The 21,905-nt window shown below is 41.7% G+C and overlaps 1 protein-coding gene across 10 annotated transcripts in view; it reads left to right on the top strand.

The window, feature by feature from the left end:
- SPEF2 (sperm flagellar 2) overlaps positions 1–21,905 on the top strand; it is a 169,404-nt gene that overhangs the window by 138,515 nt on the left and 8,984 nt on the right. For 8 of the 10 annotated variants that reach the window (XR_003522086.2, XR_003522084.2, XR_003522088.2 and 5 more), the window contains 4 exons: positions 7,965–8,071; positions 8,771–8,953; positions 13,767–13,859; positions 17,289–17,468. The exons of 1 other annotated variant lie outside the window; for it this stretch is intronic. Coding sequence is in view for 4 of the 9 variants with exons in the window: in XM_027605658.1 (XP_027461459.1) it covers positions 7,965–8,071; positions 8,771–8,953; positions 13,767–13,859; positions 17,289–17,468 (563 nt within the window). In the remaining 5 variants the exon portion in view is untranslated. Of the gene's footprint in view, positions 1–2,579; positions 2,985–7,964; positions 8,072–8,770; positions 8,954–13,766; positions 13,860–17,288; positions 17,469–21,905 lie in introns of those variants that run through there. One more of the 10 variants, XM_027605660.1, reaches the window with a different exon arrangement.

Below are 21,905 nucleotides of genomic sequence, written 5' to 3'. Positions count from 1 at the left end.
CTCCTCTGAACCTCTTTTAGAGACCCTTAGGTTCACTGATTGGGCTCAGAGACAGAAGGCACAAACAGAACTCTTGTCTGTGGTGACTAAGCTAGAGCATTCAGCTACATGGTTTTTACAAGAATTCAAAGGAGGAAGTAGCTATTGCTGCCTATGTGGGTCAGCATAGGGGTTAACCCAGAGGAGAATTTTCAAATGGAACCTTCCAGGAAGAAAAGCAGGGGAAAGCAGACAAAGGGGAAAATAGAGTACACATGGAGATTTTGAAGTTGCATGACATATTTATTCAAGGAACAGCAAACAGACCAGCTGGGGGCAGGAGGCACAAGATGAGGACCACAAAGACCTTGCAGTCAGACTGTGAAGTCTCAAAGTGGCTTGCAAAGGACATGCAGGAAAGGATTATCAAAGGCCTTTAGAGCCAAATGATGTGGTGTGTGGATTACAGGGAGGAAGAGACTGAGAGAGCTCAGCAGATGCTGCTCTGTGTCTCTGGAGAGCCTCGGCCAACTGAGAGACAGGATTAAGGGCACAGGGGTGGGAGGAAACCATTGGAAAGTTCTGTGGATCTTTCTAAGCTAGTGTCTCTGAGAAAATTGTAGAAATATGATACTATATATTTGCAGGGAGTTAAGCCCCATGTTGTAATCTGAAAACTGCTTAAATTAGTCTGACTTTATACAAATCAAAAACACAGAAATATTTCTTAGAAAAGGTACGCTAGAGAAGGATTGATGTTTTTAACAGGAATATGTCTCCAGGTGGCAAAATCTAGGGATTACTGCAAAAAGGAGTAAGGACCCCATATGTCCTGTGGTTCTCTCAGTGGGTGAACTTCCGCTACATAGATTCAGATCACGGAAATGCAGTAGTAAATCTAGAAGCCTTTGGACCTGTTAAAACTGTCTGTGGGCAGAGTTTCAGCTGCTTCTTCAGGAGGAAACACATTCTCATGAAGCCAGAGAATTTACATTAAGCAAATGAAAGTACGTGCTCAGAATTCAAGATAACACCTTCTGGAAAATCTGTTCATAAAGCTAAAAACATAAAAGCTAGCTAAATCAGTAGTGAGAGTTAAAGTCCTTCCCTGCAGTAACAAGAGACTTCTTTTTTCATATATTCATTCCTGTGCTCACCAGCATTGATGTTTGGCAAGCAGTCACCGGCCTGGTGCCAAAGGCCTAGTGTGGGAGACTGACGACCCAACGTGTAGGGCCCAAAATGAAGGCAGGAGGTATCAGTCACAAGGAGGTTCACTTTAAGCAAAAACAGTAATATTTAGGACTTGGAAGAAAACAAAACGGGGCTCTGTTTTAACAGTAACAATGGCAAAAAAAAAAACTGATTAAAAGGCAAAATAGAAGTTAGATACAAATCGGGTAAGAAAGGCAGCAGCAGATTGACTAATGTCAAAGGTTTCCAAGTAAAAGATGTGAAGAGATATGAGATCATGAAAATCAGTTGGGAATGTTGATTTTCTTAGACATCTGCCAAGTGCTTAGCACTCACTCACCTAGGCCTTATGGAACACAAAGGAAGTAAGTATGGTTCTGTCAGAAGAGTTTAAAATCTGGCTGTCAGTCAGCCTAGGACAGGAAAGCAGTGAAACGGAATGAAACGCCAGCTTGTATGTCGACATGAGTTAATTTAGTATAATATCACACAAACACATATTCCACTTTTTCATTAAACTATAAAATAGGACAATATAATGTAATGATCAGTAGGGTCACAGAAGTTGAAGGAGGGAAATAAATATGTGGTCCAGGCTGCCCGCCTTCAGAGAGAAACTGTATTTTAGGACGTTGCTTTGTGTAATTTAAACTTTTCTGTCCTTCTGTCCAGATGAATATATATATATATATATATTCCACACTCCGACAAGTAGGTTCCAGAAATTAGATCTTTGGGGAAGAGAAAAAGATGAGGCATGAGGCACAGCACCTTGACACCACGTAGGATGGGTCTCAAAGCCTCAAGCCCTTTCTGTAAATGAACAGGTTGGCTCTGGTGCTGCCACAGAAGGCGGGCCTGTGGCGGGAAGGAAGAGATGGCCAAGGAGAATCTTCTAGACATGCTGCTGTGCGTGTCCTGTTACTCTTCCTTCTCACCACAGGAAGCAAATGTCAGCAAAAAGCAATGTCCCTCTTATGCATAACAACCAGATTCTAGAGTGAAGAAGAACATAGCACCCTTTGCCCTTATGAGAAACCTGTAATAGTGAAGTAGGTAAGCATGGGGGCTGTGGAGTCAGACACCTGCTAGTGATCCCCAACTCCACCACTTATGAGCACTGTGACATCCAACAAACTAACCTTTCTGTGTCCTAGTTTTTTTTTATCCATAAAATGACAGGTAATTGGTCCATTTTCTTAACTATAAAATAAGGATGATGGATTATGAGGATTCAATGGTATAAGCCACTTAAAACACTAACCAGAATGCCTGACGTACTACTTGTAAGCACTCACTGTAATTTTTTCCGGAAATAATGAACATATGTTAGGGACAGAGAGTAAGCAAAACTGAGGGTGGATGTTGGTGATTACTGAAAATAACAATGTGGAGTTATTTTAAAGGCAGGGATCCTCCAGATGATCTGAACCAAATCACTGAAAAGCAGAAAAGGCCACAGAAGCTTGACCATAACCTTCCAAGGAGGAACGATCAATTTTTGAAAATCTGGCTAAAAAAATACCCTTGGCTTATATATGATGAGATACTAAATCTTATGTTCTGTGGCCTGTGTCGTAAGCATGGAGTGAAGTCAAGGGGAAATCAAGTGAGTTTTTTTTATGGCACTGACAACTTTAGGACAATTTCTCAACACACATCATCTTAGTGAGGCTCATGCCAAGGCTTCATTAAAGGAAACAATGAGTGGTTCTCCAGTGAACCGTGCCACCACAGAGCTCATGGTGACAACCATGAGCAAAATCACCCTTGGGAGAATAGAGAACTTATGCAGATCAAGCCACGCTATCGCCAAGAGGGGACGTCCCCACAAAGACTTTATCTGGATGTGCAAGTTGGATGATATGAAGGGGATTGATATTGGCCCGGTATTCAGAACTAACAAACCAGCGAGAACCTTTCCGTATTTTATCGCTGAAGTGGAACGGAGGAATCTAAGAGAGAAACTAGAACAGAGTAAATTTTTCTCTGTCCTCAGTGATGGAATCACAGACAGTTCAACCGAGGAAGCTGAACTTGTCTATGTGCAGTTTGCACGTGCAGGAAAAGTGCATTGCCAAATTGTTGGGGTACAGACAGTAGAAAAGAAGGATCTTTGGCAATAAGAAATGCCATTGAGAAAACTCTAGAGAGAAATCTTCAACTCAAGCTATCGAACCAAGACTGGGCAAAGAAACTGGTTGGTTTTGGAAGTGATGGTGTCCCTGGCTCAGAGGGAGAAAACAATGGGGTGGCTCTGCTTCTAAGACAAATCCAGCCATGTGCGCTGACTGTGCACTGCTTGGCACATCATCTTGAACTATCTTACAAGGCAGTGTTCCAGAGCGTTCCCCTGTACAACGATGTCAGAAACCTTCTTCACAGCATTTACCACTTCTACCACAGTTCCCCTCTTCTTAGGAGTTCTCTGATGACTGCTTTCAAAAGCCTTCACCTTTGGCCTGTGATGCCTTCTCAAGGAGGGGGCAGGAGGGGGCGTCAGGAATTACAGGCAGCCCTCCAGAACTTTCTCAAGGGATATCCTGCAATAGTCCAGCAATTGCTTTCGGTAAGTAATTTTGACATACCATACTATTTTAGTTTTCCGGAGTGGCAGAGGGTATCTTTATGGAGCAATTTGAAATAATAATTTTAAGAACAATAAACTGCTATTTTATTCCCGATCTATGTTACAGGCAGATGAAGACAGAAGTGACACCAGTCATCAGAAAGCCAAGGAACTCCTAGTGTTCCTTCTCCAAGCAGACATTGTTAAATTCATCCATTTCTTAGTGGATGTCATTAATGTACTTAGCATTCTTTCCTGTGTCAATCAGAACAGAGATTCTTCCGTTGCTGACTTATTTGCCACGTTAGAGTCAACACTGGAAATGCTCAGAATATATCAAACAAGGTGAGGAATTGGGGAATGGTCTGAGGGTCTGTCAAACTTAGTATGACTGGGGACATTATTTGCCAGGTGCTTTTCATTTGATTGTTTACTTGGGGGATTTTTTTTTCCTCCCCAGACCAGGACCGAAAGAACGTTGGGTGGATTCGGTCATGCACTTTCATGGTAACTGCCTGGGAGGAGAAGGAGACATTTCTGATGTAAGAAACACCGTCTTAACACATCTTATCAAGAGGCTGCAAGGCTGCTTCAGAGATGCCAGCCAGGATGTGGTGAAGGCTACCATGATTGGGAGCTTTAAACTGTGGCCCGCAAAGATAAACCGAGGTACCCTATATGCACTAACTCCAAACCTACTGTTCTTTGATCCTCTGTAGGTTTCTTTCATATCTTGACTTTTTCTCTTGTATATTGATGGCAGAATTTGGAGAAAAAGAGATATCCATACTGATTGCCCATTATAAACCAGTACTGGAAGCTGCCAATGTGGAAATCGATGAAGTAGACACTGAATGGAGCATGTTGAAATTAGAGATATATGCTAGGTAGGCATTGTTGGTATTTATAAATATTTGAATGAAACTTGGGAGTCTCAATCTTTTACATTTTTCATTCTCCTCCCACCCCCTAGATTTCAGAACATCTGCAAATTGACCTGGGATTTTGTGAATTCTGTTTACTCACACAAGTATCCAAATATCCTGACATTAGTGGACCTAGAGCTGACCCTCCCTGCAAGTTCTGCAGAGGCAGAACGTGGCTTTAGTCAGATGAAACGCGCCAAGTCACAAATGCATGCCAAGATCAAGGCTGAAAGTATGACGGACCTCCTGGCAATCCAGTTGAATTCTCCAGACATTAATAATTTTGACCCTCGGAAAGCTATCCATTTATGGAATACAAGAACACTGTCTTCCACTGGTGACACGAGACCTAATTCTGCTTGTTCATCAAACTCAGAAAGCCCTTATGAAAGTGAATAGTAATATGACAAATGTTGACTTTGTCATTGATCAAAACAAAAACAAAATCTTTTTGATCTGAAATTTAGAAGTAAAATAGTAACCAGTCTTCACATCAAACACAGAAGGCATTTGGCATTTTTCAGACAAAGCAAAAATATCCTGTACTTTTCTATTAAAAAAAAAGAAGAAGATTTATTTATTTATTTATTTATTTGAGAGCGAGAGAAAGAGAGTGCGTGCACATGAGGGAGCAAGCTGGGGGGTGGGGGGAGGGGAAGGAGGAGAAGGAGAGAGAGAATCCTGAGACAGACTCCCCACTGAATGTGGAGTCCAATGCAGGGCTTGATCCCAGGACCCTGAGATCATGACCTGAGCTGAAATCAAGAGTCGACTTGAGGTGTGTATATATATATATATATATATACATACACACACTGGAATATTATGCAGCCATCAAAAGGAATGAGATCTGGCCATTTGCAACGACGTGGATGGAACTGGAGGGTGTTATGCTGAGCGAAATAAGTCAATCAGAGAAAGACATGTATCATATGACCTCACTGATAGGAGGAATTCTTAATCTCAGGAAACAAACTGAGGGTTGCTGGAGTGGGGGGGGTGGGAGGGATGGGGTGGCTGGGTGATAGACATTGGGGAGGGTATGTGGTATAGTGAGTGGTGTGAATTGTGCAAGACTGTTGAATCACAGATCTGTACCTCTGAAACAAATAATGCAATATATGTTAAGAATAAAAAAAGAAGAAGAAGAAGATAGCAGGAGGGGAAGAATGAAGGGGGGGAAATCAGAGGGGGAGATGAACCAGGAGAGACGATGGACTCTGAAAAACAAACTAAGGGTTCTAGAGGGGAGGGGGGTGGGGGGGTGGGTTAGCCTGGTGATGGGTATTAAAGAGGGTATGTTCTGCGTGGAGCACTGGGTTTTATGCACAAACAATGAATCATGGAACACTACATCAAAAACTAATGATGTAATGTATGGTGATTAACATAACAATAAAAAATTAAAAAAAAAAAGAATTCAAAGAGTCGACTTGAGCCACCGACTCAGCCACCCAGGTGCCCCTTCCTGTACCTAAGTCTACTTTTACCTCCACATGTTCTTTCACGTTTTTTAGATGAGGTGATACTTCTAAGCAATGGTGTTATTTTGATGTCATCTCTTGCAGAGTTACTGCTAAAGGTGACTAGACTATGATTATGGTCTGAGTTCCCTTAGGCCTGGCATACAATTAACATCTTTCCTGGATAATTGTAAATGACACCTGCATTAAATAACTAACTTAGGGCCAAACTGAAAGAGAGGTATTTTTGGGGGAATCCATGAATAAGACTTATAAGTTTCTCTGTTTATGTTACCATATTTTATGTGAAAGTCATATTGCCATATGCCTTGGCCATGTAGGTGACCAGGTCAAATATTAAAAAGTTTTCACATTTCACATTAAGGTCACCAGATAAACAATTGCCATGTAAGCTGGAAGTATTGTCTTACAACACTTTGCTTGCACCATAGCTATTAAAGACAGTGGAAATATATTGCACCTCTACCAGAAATTTTAAATACTTTGAGCTTCTTCATGGATTCATAAAATAGATTTTATTTATGGCTTCATCTTGAGGAACATGAGTGATTATTTCTAACTTGTCTAAAATCCAACGTGGTTTTTACTGAAAATAAAGCTCATCTTACTGAACATTCCACTCCCTGGGAAAATGTTTCTCATCTCTATAAAATTGGATACTCAGCTTTGATCAAAAAGGATAGAGAATTTATTTCTGAATGACCTGTTGGATCATCAGTCATATCAAAGGAAGAAAGATTCTGCACTTGCCACCCAAAAAATTAACTTCTAGATCTCAAAATTGTGTATTTAGTTTGAACCACTGACATTTTAAAAGGATTCATGCATTTTCTTAAAGGTTGGAAGAAATGTTAAGGTTCACATTGGACTTTTATAAATGCTAAAAATTCAGATGTAAAAAGAAAAATTTGAGATGCTACATCTGTTTCTATTTCTACTCTTTTTATTTCTAAACAAGGAAGATAGCTCTATACTCTGGACCTGAAAGACCCAAATACATGTAGGAGTCTCTCCTGACTCTAGAAGGTACTTCTGTCAGAGGGGTTAAACAGACATTTTTTAAAGCAGATTCATTTATTTTCTTTTCCTATTTCTTTTTTTAATGCATGAGCATGCAATTTGAAATGAGAGACGGACAAAACAGACTTCTCTTTTGGACAGGGTAAAAACAGATTAATGTATAAAAGCAAAGCACTTAAATGGTTAGTGATATTTTATGAAAATACTTTGGAATATTGAGCCAATGGAATATTAAATTATCACTTCCAGTCCAGTAACTTAACAATTCAAGTCTCCCTGCATTTACAAAAACAAAACAAAACAAAAATAATCTCTTCTGAGCCAAGTACAAAATGAGGATAAATGTGTTACTTTGATTACAGTGGTGATTTGTGTGCATTTGAAACACCTTTATCCTATACTCACCAAAATATTTTACTCTTGTGCTCTACTGCATATAGGAAAACTTACAGTTGTTTTTTTTTTAACTCTACTAATTCTACTCTGAGCAAAAAGTCAAAGGAAGATTCCAAATTAAAGTATAAATTCTCAGTATTTTGCCCAATCTGAAATGATTTATTACCCAGCCAAAAAAGACATTTTGACTTAGCTGAGACACAATAATGAGAGTGCCTCAGGAAACTTGATTATTATTCTTATGTTTTCAAATGTCTTCTGTTTTCTAAAGGTTATGGTTTTAAATAATATGAATAAAGTGATTATACAAATATCCATTTTTGTTCTGTTTTAGCAAAAGAAACAAAGTCCCTGTCACATAACATAATTGGAAAAATATTTTTCATTTTACCGTAGGCATAATAGGACATAAAGCATTTACTGACATCCTGCTGGATCTGGTAACGTTAAACCTCGGAACAAACAACTTACCTAGTAGTTGGATGCACCTCACTCAACCTGAAGTAAGCTTCCATTTTGTTTGGGTGTCAAAACTCTGAGAATTCTTATTTGATTAAGTCAATAGTTTTAAATCATCAGTACTTGCCATGTCTGACATTCAGGGGGCAATCAATAAAACTTGAATTAAGAACAAATGAGCTTGAATGTAAGATATTTGTGTGTGTCCATCACTGAAAGAATGAATGATGATGCTGACAGTCAATGAAGCATTATAGAGCCCAGGAGGCGCAGCTTGTGAGTTTGTATCTGTTACTTCTGGAGGGAGTGATCCTGACTAGTAACAGTAGATGATTCTGGCAGTTCTTGCTTTTCAATGTAATCTGTTCCTTAAGAATGTACCAGAAAACCAAATGGTTATAGTATATCCCTACAGGCTGTAGAGCCCTTGCACAGCCATTTCTAGAACCTTTATCCTCCCTCTGTTGAAAAGGTAGAGTCACCAGAGTCACATGTGTAAATTTGTCGTGTAACAGTAAGCAAAACCCCAAATGTGAAGGGAGAAAAAAGTGAAACAATGTCTAAGTTCTGTCTAGTGTGGATTGGTTGGTAGAACCAGAGGGAACAAACCTGAGAACTGACTCTCTTCACCAATATAAACTCGTCCTTCCTTCATCTGTGTGTCTCATAAAGAAACATGAACTGAGAGAGTTTCAAGGTAGAGTCATACAAACATTCCAATGGCATTTCCTGTTTTCTTCTAGTTGCAGGAGTTAACATCTTTATTAATAGTAAACTTGGAGTTTGTGGACTGGCGGAAATTCCTATTAGTAATCTCGATGCCTTGGATCATACCCATGGAGGAAGAGCTCCTCGAGACCCTGCAGAGGTTCAAGGCCGTGGATGAAGAGCAGCTGGGCACCATCACTTTTGAGCAGTATATGCAGGTTGCTACCAGGGCCTGGTGGCACTAACACTACTGGAGTACTTTTGACCTAAGAAATGTATTACTCACTGGTCTTGGGCCAGCATTCAGCCCCTCAGGTGTCCATGTCTGGGCACCCAGAGGCAGTGCAGACACTGTCCAAGTCCCAGGTGGAAGTCTAGCTTCCCCAGGGAAAGGGTCTGGAGAAAGAGCTGCTAGGAGAACCAAGAGCTCTGAAAGAAGTCACATCAACTTCATTGTCCTTCTCCTAGCTCCTACACAGTGGTCCTTAACCTTGGCTATAAACTAGAATCACTTGCATAGCTTTTAATACGTCTAATGCCCAATACCAAATACTCTGGGAGTCATAACAACAGTACTACCCAGGGAAATGAACACAGGGAAAGGGGAAGGGCTTTTTCTCCATTTGGTCATGAGCATAGTGAATGATGAGATAGTTTGTGACAAATTAAGTTTGAAATGTCTGTGAGAAATGCAGACCAAAGCGTCCAATCTGATGCAGCAGATGCAGAACAGATTGCCAGTCACTATCATGTAGGCAGTGATTAAGTTTATGAATGGATGAGATACCCAAAGGAAGTGTGGAAAGTGATGAATAACTCAACAACATGATACCTGGCCATTGGCCTGGGCAGGTAGGCCATATAACACATGACCTTTTCCAGAGCAATTTCGGTAGAGTACAGAATCCAGATTGCAGAGGATTGATTATGTGAATAGGTCTCTAGGAAGTGAAGATAAAAGTCAATTCATTTTTTAGAAATTTGAGTAAAGAAGGAGAATGAAACCCCATAACTAAGAGGGCCTGAATTACTTATTTTGTGTCTACTAATTGAAATCATCTTATTGCTCATCTTTTCACATTGCTGGTAGACACAGATGAAAGTGATTATAAGGTTCTAATTTTGAAATAGGGTAATACTCTTTAGGTGCCTCTATCTTGTGTATATTTCAATATTGAAAGAGCACATCCCTCCCTGCTTCTCTTTTTGTCCTTAATTAATGGATGGCATGTGTATAGACAGCCCCCGGCGTTCCCATGCTTGTGCTGTTGAGCCAGAGGAAATAATACTTGAATATGAAGAGGTTCCTTCAAGGCTGGTCAAGACAGGTGCTTTGGCTGATTGGGCTTTGATAAATTTGCTTCCCAAGTAGAGCAATTTATAGATACTATCACTGACCTCGACTTAAAACTTGTGAAAATGATTTTGTCTAAAAATAAAAACAGCAATCATCCCCCAAGTATATGACACACCCATATACATCTGAAGGGTCTCATGACTGAGTTTTTACTAAACAGTAGTAAATGACCTTTCCTAACAATAGCTAGCCCCCTCAGGATCCTGAAAACCTTGTTTCCAAAACACCTGGGAGGCTTACACTATCCCTAACCCCCTCCCAACTTGAAAGTATATGATGGGTCACTCCTTATGACCCCAGAACAGCTCTTTCTGCCCATGGGTCCTGTCCCCAAGCTTTAATAAAACCACCTTTTTGCACCAAAGAGGTCTCAAGAATTCTTTCTTGGTCTTCAGCCTCGAACCCTCATGTCTTTCCTGTGTCAGGCCATGTTTTAGCAAGAGAGCACAAGAGACATTTCCATCTTTTAAGGAGAAGTCACCTAATAATCCAGTGACTCATGATATGGTTGACAGAATCTTCCTTTATCAATTTAAACCCTACTATCCAGGCTCACATTTAACATTTCATATTGCTAAAATTTTCACGGATGACTTTTTAAAAATTAGAACTTGTTTTCCAGTCAGGTTATTTTTTTCCTTTCTCATGTGCCCTTCTTTTATGAGAAACACACAATGTTCTCAATTATGCAATATCTTATATTTTTAGTAAACTAATATGAATGAATCCTTGGTTTTAAGGATCAGGGAAAATTCCTGTGCATCAAAACAAATAAACATGGAATTGAGAGCTGGTTGAAAAATGGTAGGAGGAATTGGGATCCAATCTCTATTTCTTTTTTCCCTTCTAGCTTCTTTTACCATTTCCCCTTTGTTCCCAGTTTCCAGCAATTTGATTATTGTGTTCCTTGGTGTCGTTTTCTTCATGTTTCTTCTGCTTGGTTCACTGAGCTCTCGTATCTCCATGGGTTTTGTAGTTGTTGTCAGATTGGAAATTTTTCAGGATTTTTTTTTCCTAAATATTTTTTCTGCACACCCACCCCATCTCAAAATCCAATCATGTGCTTATTGTCCCACGGGTCACTGATGCTTCGTTCATTTTTTTTCCAGTCTTTTTTCCTCTGTGCTTTACTTTGTATTCATTTGTATTCCTGTGTCTTCAAGTTCACTGATCATTTCCTCTGCAGAGCTGAATCTGTTATTACTACCATGCAGTGTATTTTTCATTTCAGATAGTAAATTTTTTGTCTCTAGTAGTTCAAGTTGGTTCTTTTTTATATCTTTCATCTCTCTCTTCATTAGGTGCTTGTTTTTTCTCTATCTCCTTTAACAAATGAAATATATTTAGAATAGCTAAAGGAACATCCTTTTTGTTCATTCTATCATCTGTGTCATTTTTGTGTTTGTTATTGATTGGTGTTTATTCTGACTATGGGTCATATGTTATGGCTTTTTTTTTGCATACCTAGTAACTTCATATTGGATGCCAGATGTTGTGTATCTTATATTATTGGGTGCCCAATTTTATACACCTTTAAATATTGTTGGGCTTGCAGTGGTGTTACTTGGAATCACTTCTATCATTTCAAGGTTACAATAAGATTTATAAGGGTGGGTCCAGAGTGGCCATTAGGTGAGGGCTAATATGGTCCCACTGCTAAAGCAATTATTTCTGGGGCCTGTGTTTGAGATCCTTCCACTCTGCTTGGTGGTAATATAGACTCTTCCTCCCAGCTCCATGTGAGGCTCAGTAATTGTTCAGCTTACTCCTTCCAATGGTTCTTTCTCCAGCTTCTGGTATCTTCCAAAAACACACATCCACAGATTGGCAAGTCAAGACTTATAGAGATCCCTCTGTGAATCCTTAGAGCTTGCTCTCCCACTCAGTGCCTTGCTAGTATTCTGCCCTGAAAATTCTAGCCATCTTGGCCTGCCTCAACAACAAAATCTGTCTTCTCAACTCAGAAAGACCACCAGGCTCTATTTGGATGCCTCTCCTGGCACTGAAGCCTGGGAACTCCCTCCAGCCTAAAACACTAATAGGACTCCTTGGTTGCTTCCCTTAGTTCAAGAATTGCTATCCTGTGTTGCCTATCGTCTAATGTCTGGAAAATCAATTTTCAGATATGTTGTTCATTCTTCTTGTTGTTTAAGTAATTCTGAACTTTGGTGCTCCATCATATCCCTTACCTATGTTCCTCATCGGTCTATTCTCCCACTGAGTGATACTTACCCTCCACAGATTAGCTATTGGGCAAGGGTCTCCTCCTGGTCAATGCAAAAGCATATTCACAGCCCAAGCCCATGCTGGAACTTAAGCTTCTTCTGAGTCTTCTCTCACAGGGTTCCATGTGGCCAGCGTCTCCTTTGTCCCAAATGAAAAGAAACCTTTGGGGGCTTCATCCCCTTACAAGTTACCCAATGCCATTCCAGCCTTCCCTCAAAGCACAGGTGATCCTTGGAAGGAAAGAAAGCATGCAGCATAGGCCAGAGTCAGGTTAGACAAGCTAGTGGCTCTTGGCAATAGAGTGATGAGAGTAGGTTGTCACTCTGGAAGATGGTAAGAGAGCTAGACTTGGGAACAAAATGCATATGTATATGAAGTGCTTACCATGTACAAAAATTAGGGTTGGAATGACATATTCTTTAAACCCAAGGAATTTATACCTGATGTTCAATAGCAGACATGAATGGCAACACCTAAAGGAGTGGACTAAATGTCCATTGTGTGGTATAAACAAGTCAAATTGGAGTTTAGAGGCAAGATCAAGGAGGGCATCTCTAAGGATGTGTGATCAGAACAGAGCCTAAAGAGATGTGCAGGTTTACAAGGATGGACAGGAATTCGAACCTGGTAGGAGAGATGATGTGAACAGAAGAGCAAGAGTAAGAAATGGTTCCAAGCAGAGAATATGACAGATTAAAGTTTTGAGGAAATTGATAGCGTTGCATGGTACAGGCTGAAAAAAAATAAGAAGGAGACTGGAAACAAAAATGACTCGGAACTTACTAGGATGGCCTATAACAGAAGTAAAGAGGCTCTACCCCAAGGTAGCAGGAGTAGGGATGGAAGGAAGGAAGAGAAGGGAGAGACATTGCCAAATAGGAATCAGAGGATTTGATAATCGGTATCACATATGGGCTGAGAAAGAGGTATGTCATTACAAAGTAGGCCATTGAGCTCTTGAGTCAGTCACTCACTCACTCAATGAAGATTCTTCCAACAACGTGATCCAGCAACACACTAGGCTCTGAGAATAGATAGGCACACGAAGAGGACATGTGGAATGTGAGCTAGTGTTATGAGTGAAGACCCCTCCAGAAGGTTGCCATGCAGGCAAAATCTAGGGCAGTGACCTCCAAACTTCATCATATGTCTAACAGATAAAATATATCTAGCATCTCCAATATGTGGATTTTCATTTATAAATTATACATGTGTACTACTGCAGTAATACATTATTTATATTATCAAATTTTTAAAAATAAAGATTATATAAGAATGACATCAAAATATGTGTAAATGGAAGTTCTAGGATTTTCTCCTGCATCCCCCTGGTTTTTGAACCCTATTTTGGAGACCACTGCTCTAGACAGTTGAACAAGATGGATTCAATCCCTGTGGCTTTGAGAGGAATGATAATTGAAAAATTTTCATTTTTATTTTTTGTATAGGCTGGTCTGTGGTTTACAAAAGATGAAGATATAAAAATTCCAGACAATCCTCTTGAACCCTTCCCATTCAATAGGCAAGAGCATCTTATAGAGGTAATTACCGAGATCCTTAAAAAATTTTACTACTATGACACTGGTAAGTTTCTTTGTCTTTTCTTCCACTTGTGTAATTTGTTTTGGATTTCATCCCCTGGCCTCCAGTTCCTTTGCTGTATCCGCAGAATGTAGACTTTAATGTTCATAAGGTGGCAGCACAGAAAAGTTCTGGGGGAGGAGACAGGGACCAAAATCTTAGATAGAGTCCCACTGTTAACTCTCAGTGTGATCTTGAACAACTTTCATAACCCTTCAGGTCTCACTTTCCTCATCTGTCAAAGTAAGCTGCTGCTTGGCACATTTGTCTCTGAGGGTCTTTCCAATTCTAAAAGCTTAGGGTAAGAACTGTCATTTTACCAACATAGTATTCCCCCCCACTTGGGATACATCTCAAGACCCCAAATGTATGCCTGAAATTGTGGGTAGTACCAAACCCTATATATATTGTTTTTATGAGTCAAACTTATAAATTAGGCACAGTAAGAGACTAGCAGTAATAGCTAACAATTGTAACAATGTTCTGTAGTGAAAGTTTTGTGACTATGGTCTCTCAAAATTTGTTATTGTGCTATACTCACCGTCTTCCTGGGATGACGTGAGATGATAAAATGCTTGTGAGGAGATGAAGAGAAGTGAATGACATAGGAATTGTGACGTAGTGTTAGGCTACTAGGGACCCTCTGATGATTCATCAGAAGGAGGATCATCTGTTTCCGGACTGAGGTGGACCACAGTGGACCGTGGGTAACTGAAACCACAGAAAGCAAAACCGCAGATAATGGGGACTACTATATATGTTTCTGTCCGTTTCTCTTTGATTTTGATTAACTTGAACAACATACCAAGGGTTGCATAAGTTTGCCCATGACCCATCAGATTATTATTATTATCAATACTATTATTGCCAATAATGGTATTATTAGCCTCTATCCCTGAGCCCACAATAGAAAGCAGGACCTTAATAAATGTAAAGTACTCTGGCTTCAGTGTAAATGTTTAAAATATAAAAATATACGTAACACAACCAAATTCAGTAGGATATGAGAGAAGTTGAGTGGTGGATTTAGACAACTCAGCAAACTAGGTGTATTGATGGTCCAATTTTCCAGCCAGCCATTAGTTTAAAACTGCAGTACAAAATTGAACATGACTCCAGTTATAGCCTTAAAGTGAGCAGTTCCCTTCAATTGGATGCACAGTACCAGAGCACCTCTCCCATGCTAGCAGGAGAGCATATAGGAGAAAAGGGTCAAGGAGTCAACAGAGTCCAAGATCTGAGACTGGCAGGTGTGGGGGCAGTTTTTTGTCTTGGTTGTGCTGGAAGTTTTCAGTGTAAAACTGGAGGACCGAAACCAACCCTGTAAAGCCTTTGGAAGGCCATTCTCCATATGATTTGTGAACAGCAGCAAACAGGTTCTCTGACGACTGCTAAGCAGTGAAGCAGGAAAGGGCCTTTGGGTGCCAAGGGAGGGAGTGGCTCCCACCTATTGGTGCCCAGACTGCTGGAAAATGCCTTGGAGGAACAGAACAAAGTTGGCAGCAGAGGCAGGACCATGAAGCCTGAGAAAGAAGTGGGACAAAGAATGGCTGACGTGTGTGTGTGTGTGTGTGTGTGTGTGTGTGTGTGTGTGTATACACAGGTGCGCATGAGTGTGCACCCACGGGTGTCTGTCCAGAGGACAGAAAAGGGTGGTGTTTTCCACCCCTCAGTGCCTCATAGACTGGATGTTCAGGATTACATAAGTCTCAGTGCTCTTAAACTGGGATTCAAAAAACAGATTCCAATGCTTGCAAGCTTCAAAGTCTTGATGAAGTTACCTAACCTCTCTGTGCCTTGGTTTATTTTACTCCCTCTCCGGCAGGGTTGTTGTGCAGAGGGAGTGATTGGCACATAGTGAGCCCTATGTAAGTGTTAGCTAAACAGAAGCTAGCCATGCTAACTATAGTTGGCTGAAGGATGGTTAATGGTTAACATGCTAAAGAAAGTTGTACAAAGAAGAAAGATAAAACAACAAAACAAATTTACCCCTTTGGCTGTAATTAGAATAGGAAAGACCAAATGGGGGAGGAGGTTGGGGAATGGCCCATGGGGAGGGAATTCTGAGGGTCAGGAGCCCTGGGCTCTGTCACCAGTTCTGTCATGACTCACTGTAGGACTCTGTACCCTCTTAAGAAGAGGGCTTGAACTACAGTCTCAGGTCCCACCCAATTCCTCTGCCTTGTGCTCTCTGTGACCCAGGGCCCACCTCTGAGCCACACTGGCAGGGACTCCTGGAGACAGGCTATTAGCACTATCCATGGGCTTGAATGACCCCAGAGTCCCAGGCACTGGATGGAAGGCCCTGTTGCCTCCAAGAAAGGAACCCTGAGACGGGTCTGTGTTGCAATCACAGTGCTGTCCCCTGACAGTGATGGTGTACTTCATGATGACTGACAAGGTTCCACAGGTCATGTCCTGGCTTCCCAGCTTCCCAAACACTCAGTGCCAAGAGCAGCTATTCCAGTATTTTAAAATCCTTAAAGATTTCCCAAGAAAAGGCGATTTAATTTTGCCATAATCATATTCACAGATGTTGTCTTAATCTCTCCACAGCTTCTATTCATGTGAAATCCTTCTATTACTTTGGGCTGGTAATATTTGTCGAAGCCAGGTTTGAAATACTAGGTGTTTGTTAACAGATCCCAAATGCCTATTTCCACCTCAAACCTCCCTTGCAAACCTCCTACATGCAACTGCCCATTTGACATCTCCACTTGAATATTCTAGTAGATATTTTGAACTCTCCGTGTCCAAACCTAGGTACCTGAAGTCCCATCCCCACCACCCCACCATTCCCATCTTCACCCAAAGCCCCGATATCCAGTGGTTAGCGCACTCTTTCCGCCAGTGTGGATCCACAGTGGAAAAAGTCACTTTACTCTCAATAGATTAAGTGTGGAGTTCAGAGCGGTGTTGGCAAGTTGAAAGATTTTAAGGGCTAGACCCCAAGTGGCTTTAGGTATCACTTCCCCCTCTTTCCACTCACTGCAGGGAGATCTACTGGAAGCTTTACATTTAGGAGCCAGAGCCCAGTTTGTCAGAGTGGCGGTAAGGATAGACAGAGAGGTCCTTGCTCTGTGGCTCCCTTTTCCTGCTGAAAATGTAGTGCCCACCACCTTTATTGACATATTCTTTCCTAAATATGTTGATACCATTGATTAGCATATAATTTTCTTTAACATTAGGATTTTGAGCCTTACTCTTCTGTTTTTTAACTTAGCATATTCTCCGGTTAGTACTATTCATTACCTATTATGTTTACTGATTCAATCCTCAGAAAGTGACCTTATTTCAAAGCTCCTGGAAGGATCCTTCATTGTCTGCCCATCTACTGCCTACCCATTTTAAGCCTTTTATCTTGGATTGAAATTCTTTTTGCGTGACAGTTTTTCTTTAGGCTATTTGCTGACCATGAGAAGGATCCACCTCAACTTGACTACACACAGATGCTGCTTTATTTTGCTTGTCATCCAAATGCCGTGGAAGGTGTCTATAGGGCCCTCAGTGTAGCCATCGGGACTCATGTCTTCCAGCCAATCGAAACTCTTCCTGTTATTGCAGAAAAGGTAATTGTGTTCCAGAAATGGACTAGCTTGGGGGTCCGGAGGGGGAATGCCAGAAGATCCTAAACTTCTAACAACAGAGACTCTGTTTCATCTCTGTATTTTTCTGGGTACCTAACACAGCACTTTACACATAGTAGGTCTTCAGTAAAGCTTTACTCAATTGGATTAAGAACTAGAGACCCACTATCCAAAAAAAAAAAAAAAAAAAAAACCTTTGTAGTAAAAATCAAAATTGGCTCAAAGTTTCTTGGTGGAATCCAAGTTTGTTCTGTAAAGGACAGCCTTTATTTTACATGAAGTGCTGATCCTTATAAATGAAAAAGAAGAGGGCATCAATCCAATCTATCTGTCATCCTATATGGAAATTCTGTGTGAAACAAGTTCAGGCCTCAGACATCCCACATATATGTGACACTTGATAGTGTTTCAGGCCAAAGCCCAGCCACCTGAAATCCACAGGTACCTTGTATCTCCTGCTTCCAAGGACAAAGAAGCTTAATAGCTAATAAAAAAACCTCACATTCCCTTTTAGATTTCTAAAGGATTGGCATTCCCTAGCTTTTTTGGGATGGAAAAGCCTCAGAACAGGAGGCTAACTAATACATTTATTAGGTGCCCATTTGCATGACTTGTAGTATTCCCCTGACATTTTGGGGACAGAGCTATGGTCCTCATAATGGAGGACCTCATAATGTCCTTCTTTTATGAACACAGAGGAGAGAGAGGTACTGCCCAGTCCAAACTCTGCAGATGTCATAGCCACACTTGTTTGCCTTTCATACATGTCTGTCAAAACAGAGTATGCTGGGTTCCCTTAAAAAAAAAGTGGCGGAAGTTTCTGTGACAGCTTTCACATATGTGAAGAAATAGACCCTCTTAGATGTAACCCTGAATTTTGGCCCTGAGCAAACGGACAAGAGATGTCCTTCCCCTCCCATCAGGGCCAGAGTGAGGCCAGACAGGTGCCCAGTAAGCTGACCACTCAGGCTTTTTGACCCGATGTGCTGTAGATGCTACTTCAACACTTAATAAAGTGGCAGAAAGTACAGCAAGAAATACTTGTTTCACTCAATTCTGTCTTCTTAGACAGTGGAAAGTCAGTTTCAGCTTTCTCAAGTAAATAAGGAGTTAGATTCCAACCGCCTCTGTTGGGCCTGTATTTGCCACTTCCCCAGGGATGTTCCTGTCTCCCCATATAGGTTGGGCCTCCCTGAGCTAACTCCAGCATGGATCATGGCCTGCCAGAAGGTCTCGGTCAAATATCTATCCTCCAGGAGAGTTTCCCTGACCTCAGATGATGTCAGGCACCTCCTGCCATATGTTTCCAGAACATTCTGTGCTTCTTTCACGGTACTCCTCACAGTAACTACTTCTTCAGGTCAGCTTCTTTTCTAGACTTTAGGCACCCTGGGGGCGGGGAGGGGCCACCTGTCTTATTCTGAACCGGCCACAACCCTGAACCCGAATTATTGGCACAGAGGTCAGCAAAAATTTCATTGAGTGAGTCAGTTAATTAATTAATTAGCTTTGTAAATCCGGCTCTCTGCATAGCCCTGTGATCCACAAGGTATACAGAAGAGCCAAATTTTCTCCCCTGAAGGGACTGTGTGTAATTGTCCCCATCTGTGCAGAAAAGAATGGAAGAACAATGTCCCAAATGTGGAAGGAACACAGTATAAAGGACAGATTAACACAGGGTCTTACTGATCAAAAAACAGTTTTCTTCTTCTTTTCTTCTTCTTTCCCACTTCCCTATCTCTGTTTTTGCTATTGCTTCCACCTGAAATACCCTTCATCTCATCCTGAAGGATCCAAGGCCTTCCCATTAGCCAAGGCCTTTTTCAACTACCAGATGATTCCTGAAACCTCCCCTGATACTCAAGAGCAACACTGAGCACCCTCAACTGGGCCCCCTTATATTCAGATTCTCCCTGACAGGGCTGAGTACCACTGCATGCATACATGCATTTATTCAACACATATTTATCCAGCTTTTCTGTGTACTGGAAACCACCCTTGACCTGGGAATAAAATAAGTAACATAAAGACTACATCATATGCTAATAAATGCTACAGGAAAAAAAGAATCTAAGGAAAAATACAGGAGTTGGGGCAGGTTGCAATGCTGGGAAGAGCAGCAAGGTAATTGCAATTCTAAGTAAAGACATCAGTGGATGCCAAAGCCCTAATTCCAAAGACCAGTCATTGTAGTTGGAAAGGAGTGAGCTGGAGGAGAGTAGTAAGAACAAAAAGTGACGGGGAGAGGGCCCTGAGGGCCACTGTAGGGACCTTGGCTTTGACTCTGCCAAGAGATGAGATGAGAAGTTATTAGAACACGGCCATCTGATTTAAAATGTACGGAGATCTCTCTGGCTGCAGTGTTGAGAGCAGACTGTAGGGGGACGAAGGAGGGAAGTAAGAAGAGCTAGTAATTCAGGCAGCAGTTTGTCTGTTGAATACTACTGCTAAGTTATTTCTACCTTGAGTTGGGGACAACATGTTAGCTGCCACATAGCAAGTGTTCAATCAGTGTTTGTAAACATGGCAGAAAAGAAGGGAGGAAGAGAGAGGAGAGGAATGGAACCCAGTTTCCAAGGTAGAGAGGAAGGGAGCAGACATTCCCGGGAGAGGCAATAGTAGATCCAGGAGGCTGCAATGAGCTGGGAAGTCCAGGAAAAAGGAAGCATGTGCTAGAATTGTTGCTATAGCAACAGACAGCTGCCTGGGTGAGTAGCAGCCAGGCTAGCTAACACAGGAAGGCTGCATCCCCTCTGTCCCTAAACCACTCATTCACAGAAGCTAGGGCCCCACGGGGAAAGCAAGCCCCTGGAGTGCTTCTCTCCAGAGCTCTTCTAAAGTCCAAGGACACTGCACAGGAACCTCCCCATAACCACTGCACCACACAGACGGAACCATCCTGAGGGGCAGTGGGGCAAAGAGCCTGCCTTTGACGCACCACACACAGAAGCCTGTTCCCGGCTCGGGGCGAACCCTAGGAGCTTGAGCTTTTGAAATACAAGATCCACCCCCCTCCTTCATTCTTGCTCACCCCTTGTTCTTACTATCCTGCCTCAAAATTATGCTACTCTGTTACTGTGCCCTTTCCAGCTGTGTTCTAGTTTCCTGGGCAAGCTCTTCCCAGGAAGCCAGAATGAGCCTGCTCAGAAATAACACCTCCAACGGATCCACATTCACTCCCAAGACATTAAATCAGATCTCTGCTTTTGCTTTCCGCATGAACAACTGGAAATCTCCCCAATAGTTTATTCTTCCTTACTCCACTCTGTGACTCATGCTGTTATATTCAATGTGGCACAGACCTTCTGTTCAAATCCATGGCTCCTTGAGTAATTTAAAAGAAGCTCAAGAGCGAAGCATTCATGATTATGCACTAGTCCTAGTGAAGCTCTAAATAAGTTGACATTTGGGAAAATGGTTCATCCTGGCCTGCGTGGTATGGGGTTATGGCGTAGGAATTCAGTAAATTGTAAGCTTGAAACTCCCACATTTTGAAGATCTTGTTAAAGCATTTAACAGATGTTAAAGCAGAGCATTTTGAGATGCTGGGGTTTGAAACACATAAATTTTCATTCCATCTTACTCTTTTGACGCTTTGCCCATATCGGTCCCAAGGTCTGACCTTTTGTTCCACCTCTGAGATGTGGGACTGAACTGATTGAATGATAGAAATGCATGGCCAGGGCGCCTGGGTGGCTCAGTTGGTTAAGCGACTGCCTTCAGCTCAGGTCATGATCCTGGAGTCCCGGGATCGAGTCCCTCATCGGGCTCCCTGCTCGGCGGGGAGTCTGCTCCTCCCTCTGACCCTCCCTCCTCTCATGTGCTCTCTCTCTCTCTCTCTCATTCTCTCTCTCAAATAAATAAATAAATAATCTTTAAAAAAAAAAAAAAGAAAGAAATGCATGGCCAGGCACCATTCTGGGAACACGTTTGTTGGGAGATCTCGAGCCTCTGAGAGGTAACTGAGTGTGACTTCGTGTTTGCTAGCACCACAGCCTGTCCTGCTGCTCAGATGCTAATGTGACTCACACAGAGTTTTGATGCCACTAGTAATTGCTATTCAGAAGCACTGGCTTTTCTTCGAACTGGCATCGCTGGTTTGTTCATACACCCACATTCAAAATTGTGCTCTTTCAGAGATGTCTGTTGGAGAGAGCCTCTACTCTTGCACCCTCCACGATCTCACCAGGATGCTGATCTGGCTCCTTTGGTTCCCATCCCAGCTTCCCCTCTCTCCCTGCCCTCTCACTGAACCACTAAGTCTATTCTCTCTCAACCGTATGGAGAGCAAAAATAGCAAAAGCATCCTCTGACATTAATAAGGATTCTTCATTAGAATTTCAGATGTTTAAATTGTTGCCTTTTGGTAACAATTCATTTGTCCCAGGATGATTATATTGGGCCTCTGAAAAGTTAGTC

This window comes from Zalophus californianus, chromosome 5 (assembly GCF_009762305.2).
Source record: "Zalophus californianus isolate mZalCal1 chromosome 5, mZalCal1.pri.v2, whole genome shotgun sequence".
In the NCBI taxonomy this organism is placed as follows: Eukaryota; Metazoa; Chordata; class Mammalia; order Carnivora; family Otariidae; genus Zalophus; species Zalophus californianus.
The sequence above is the reverse complement of the archived record's forward strand: the minus strand, read 5'-3'. Positions and strand labels throughout refer to the sequence as shown.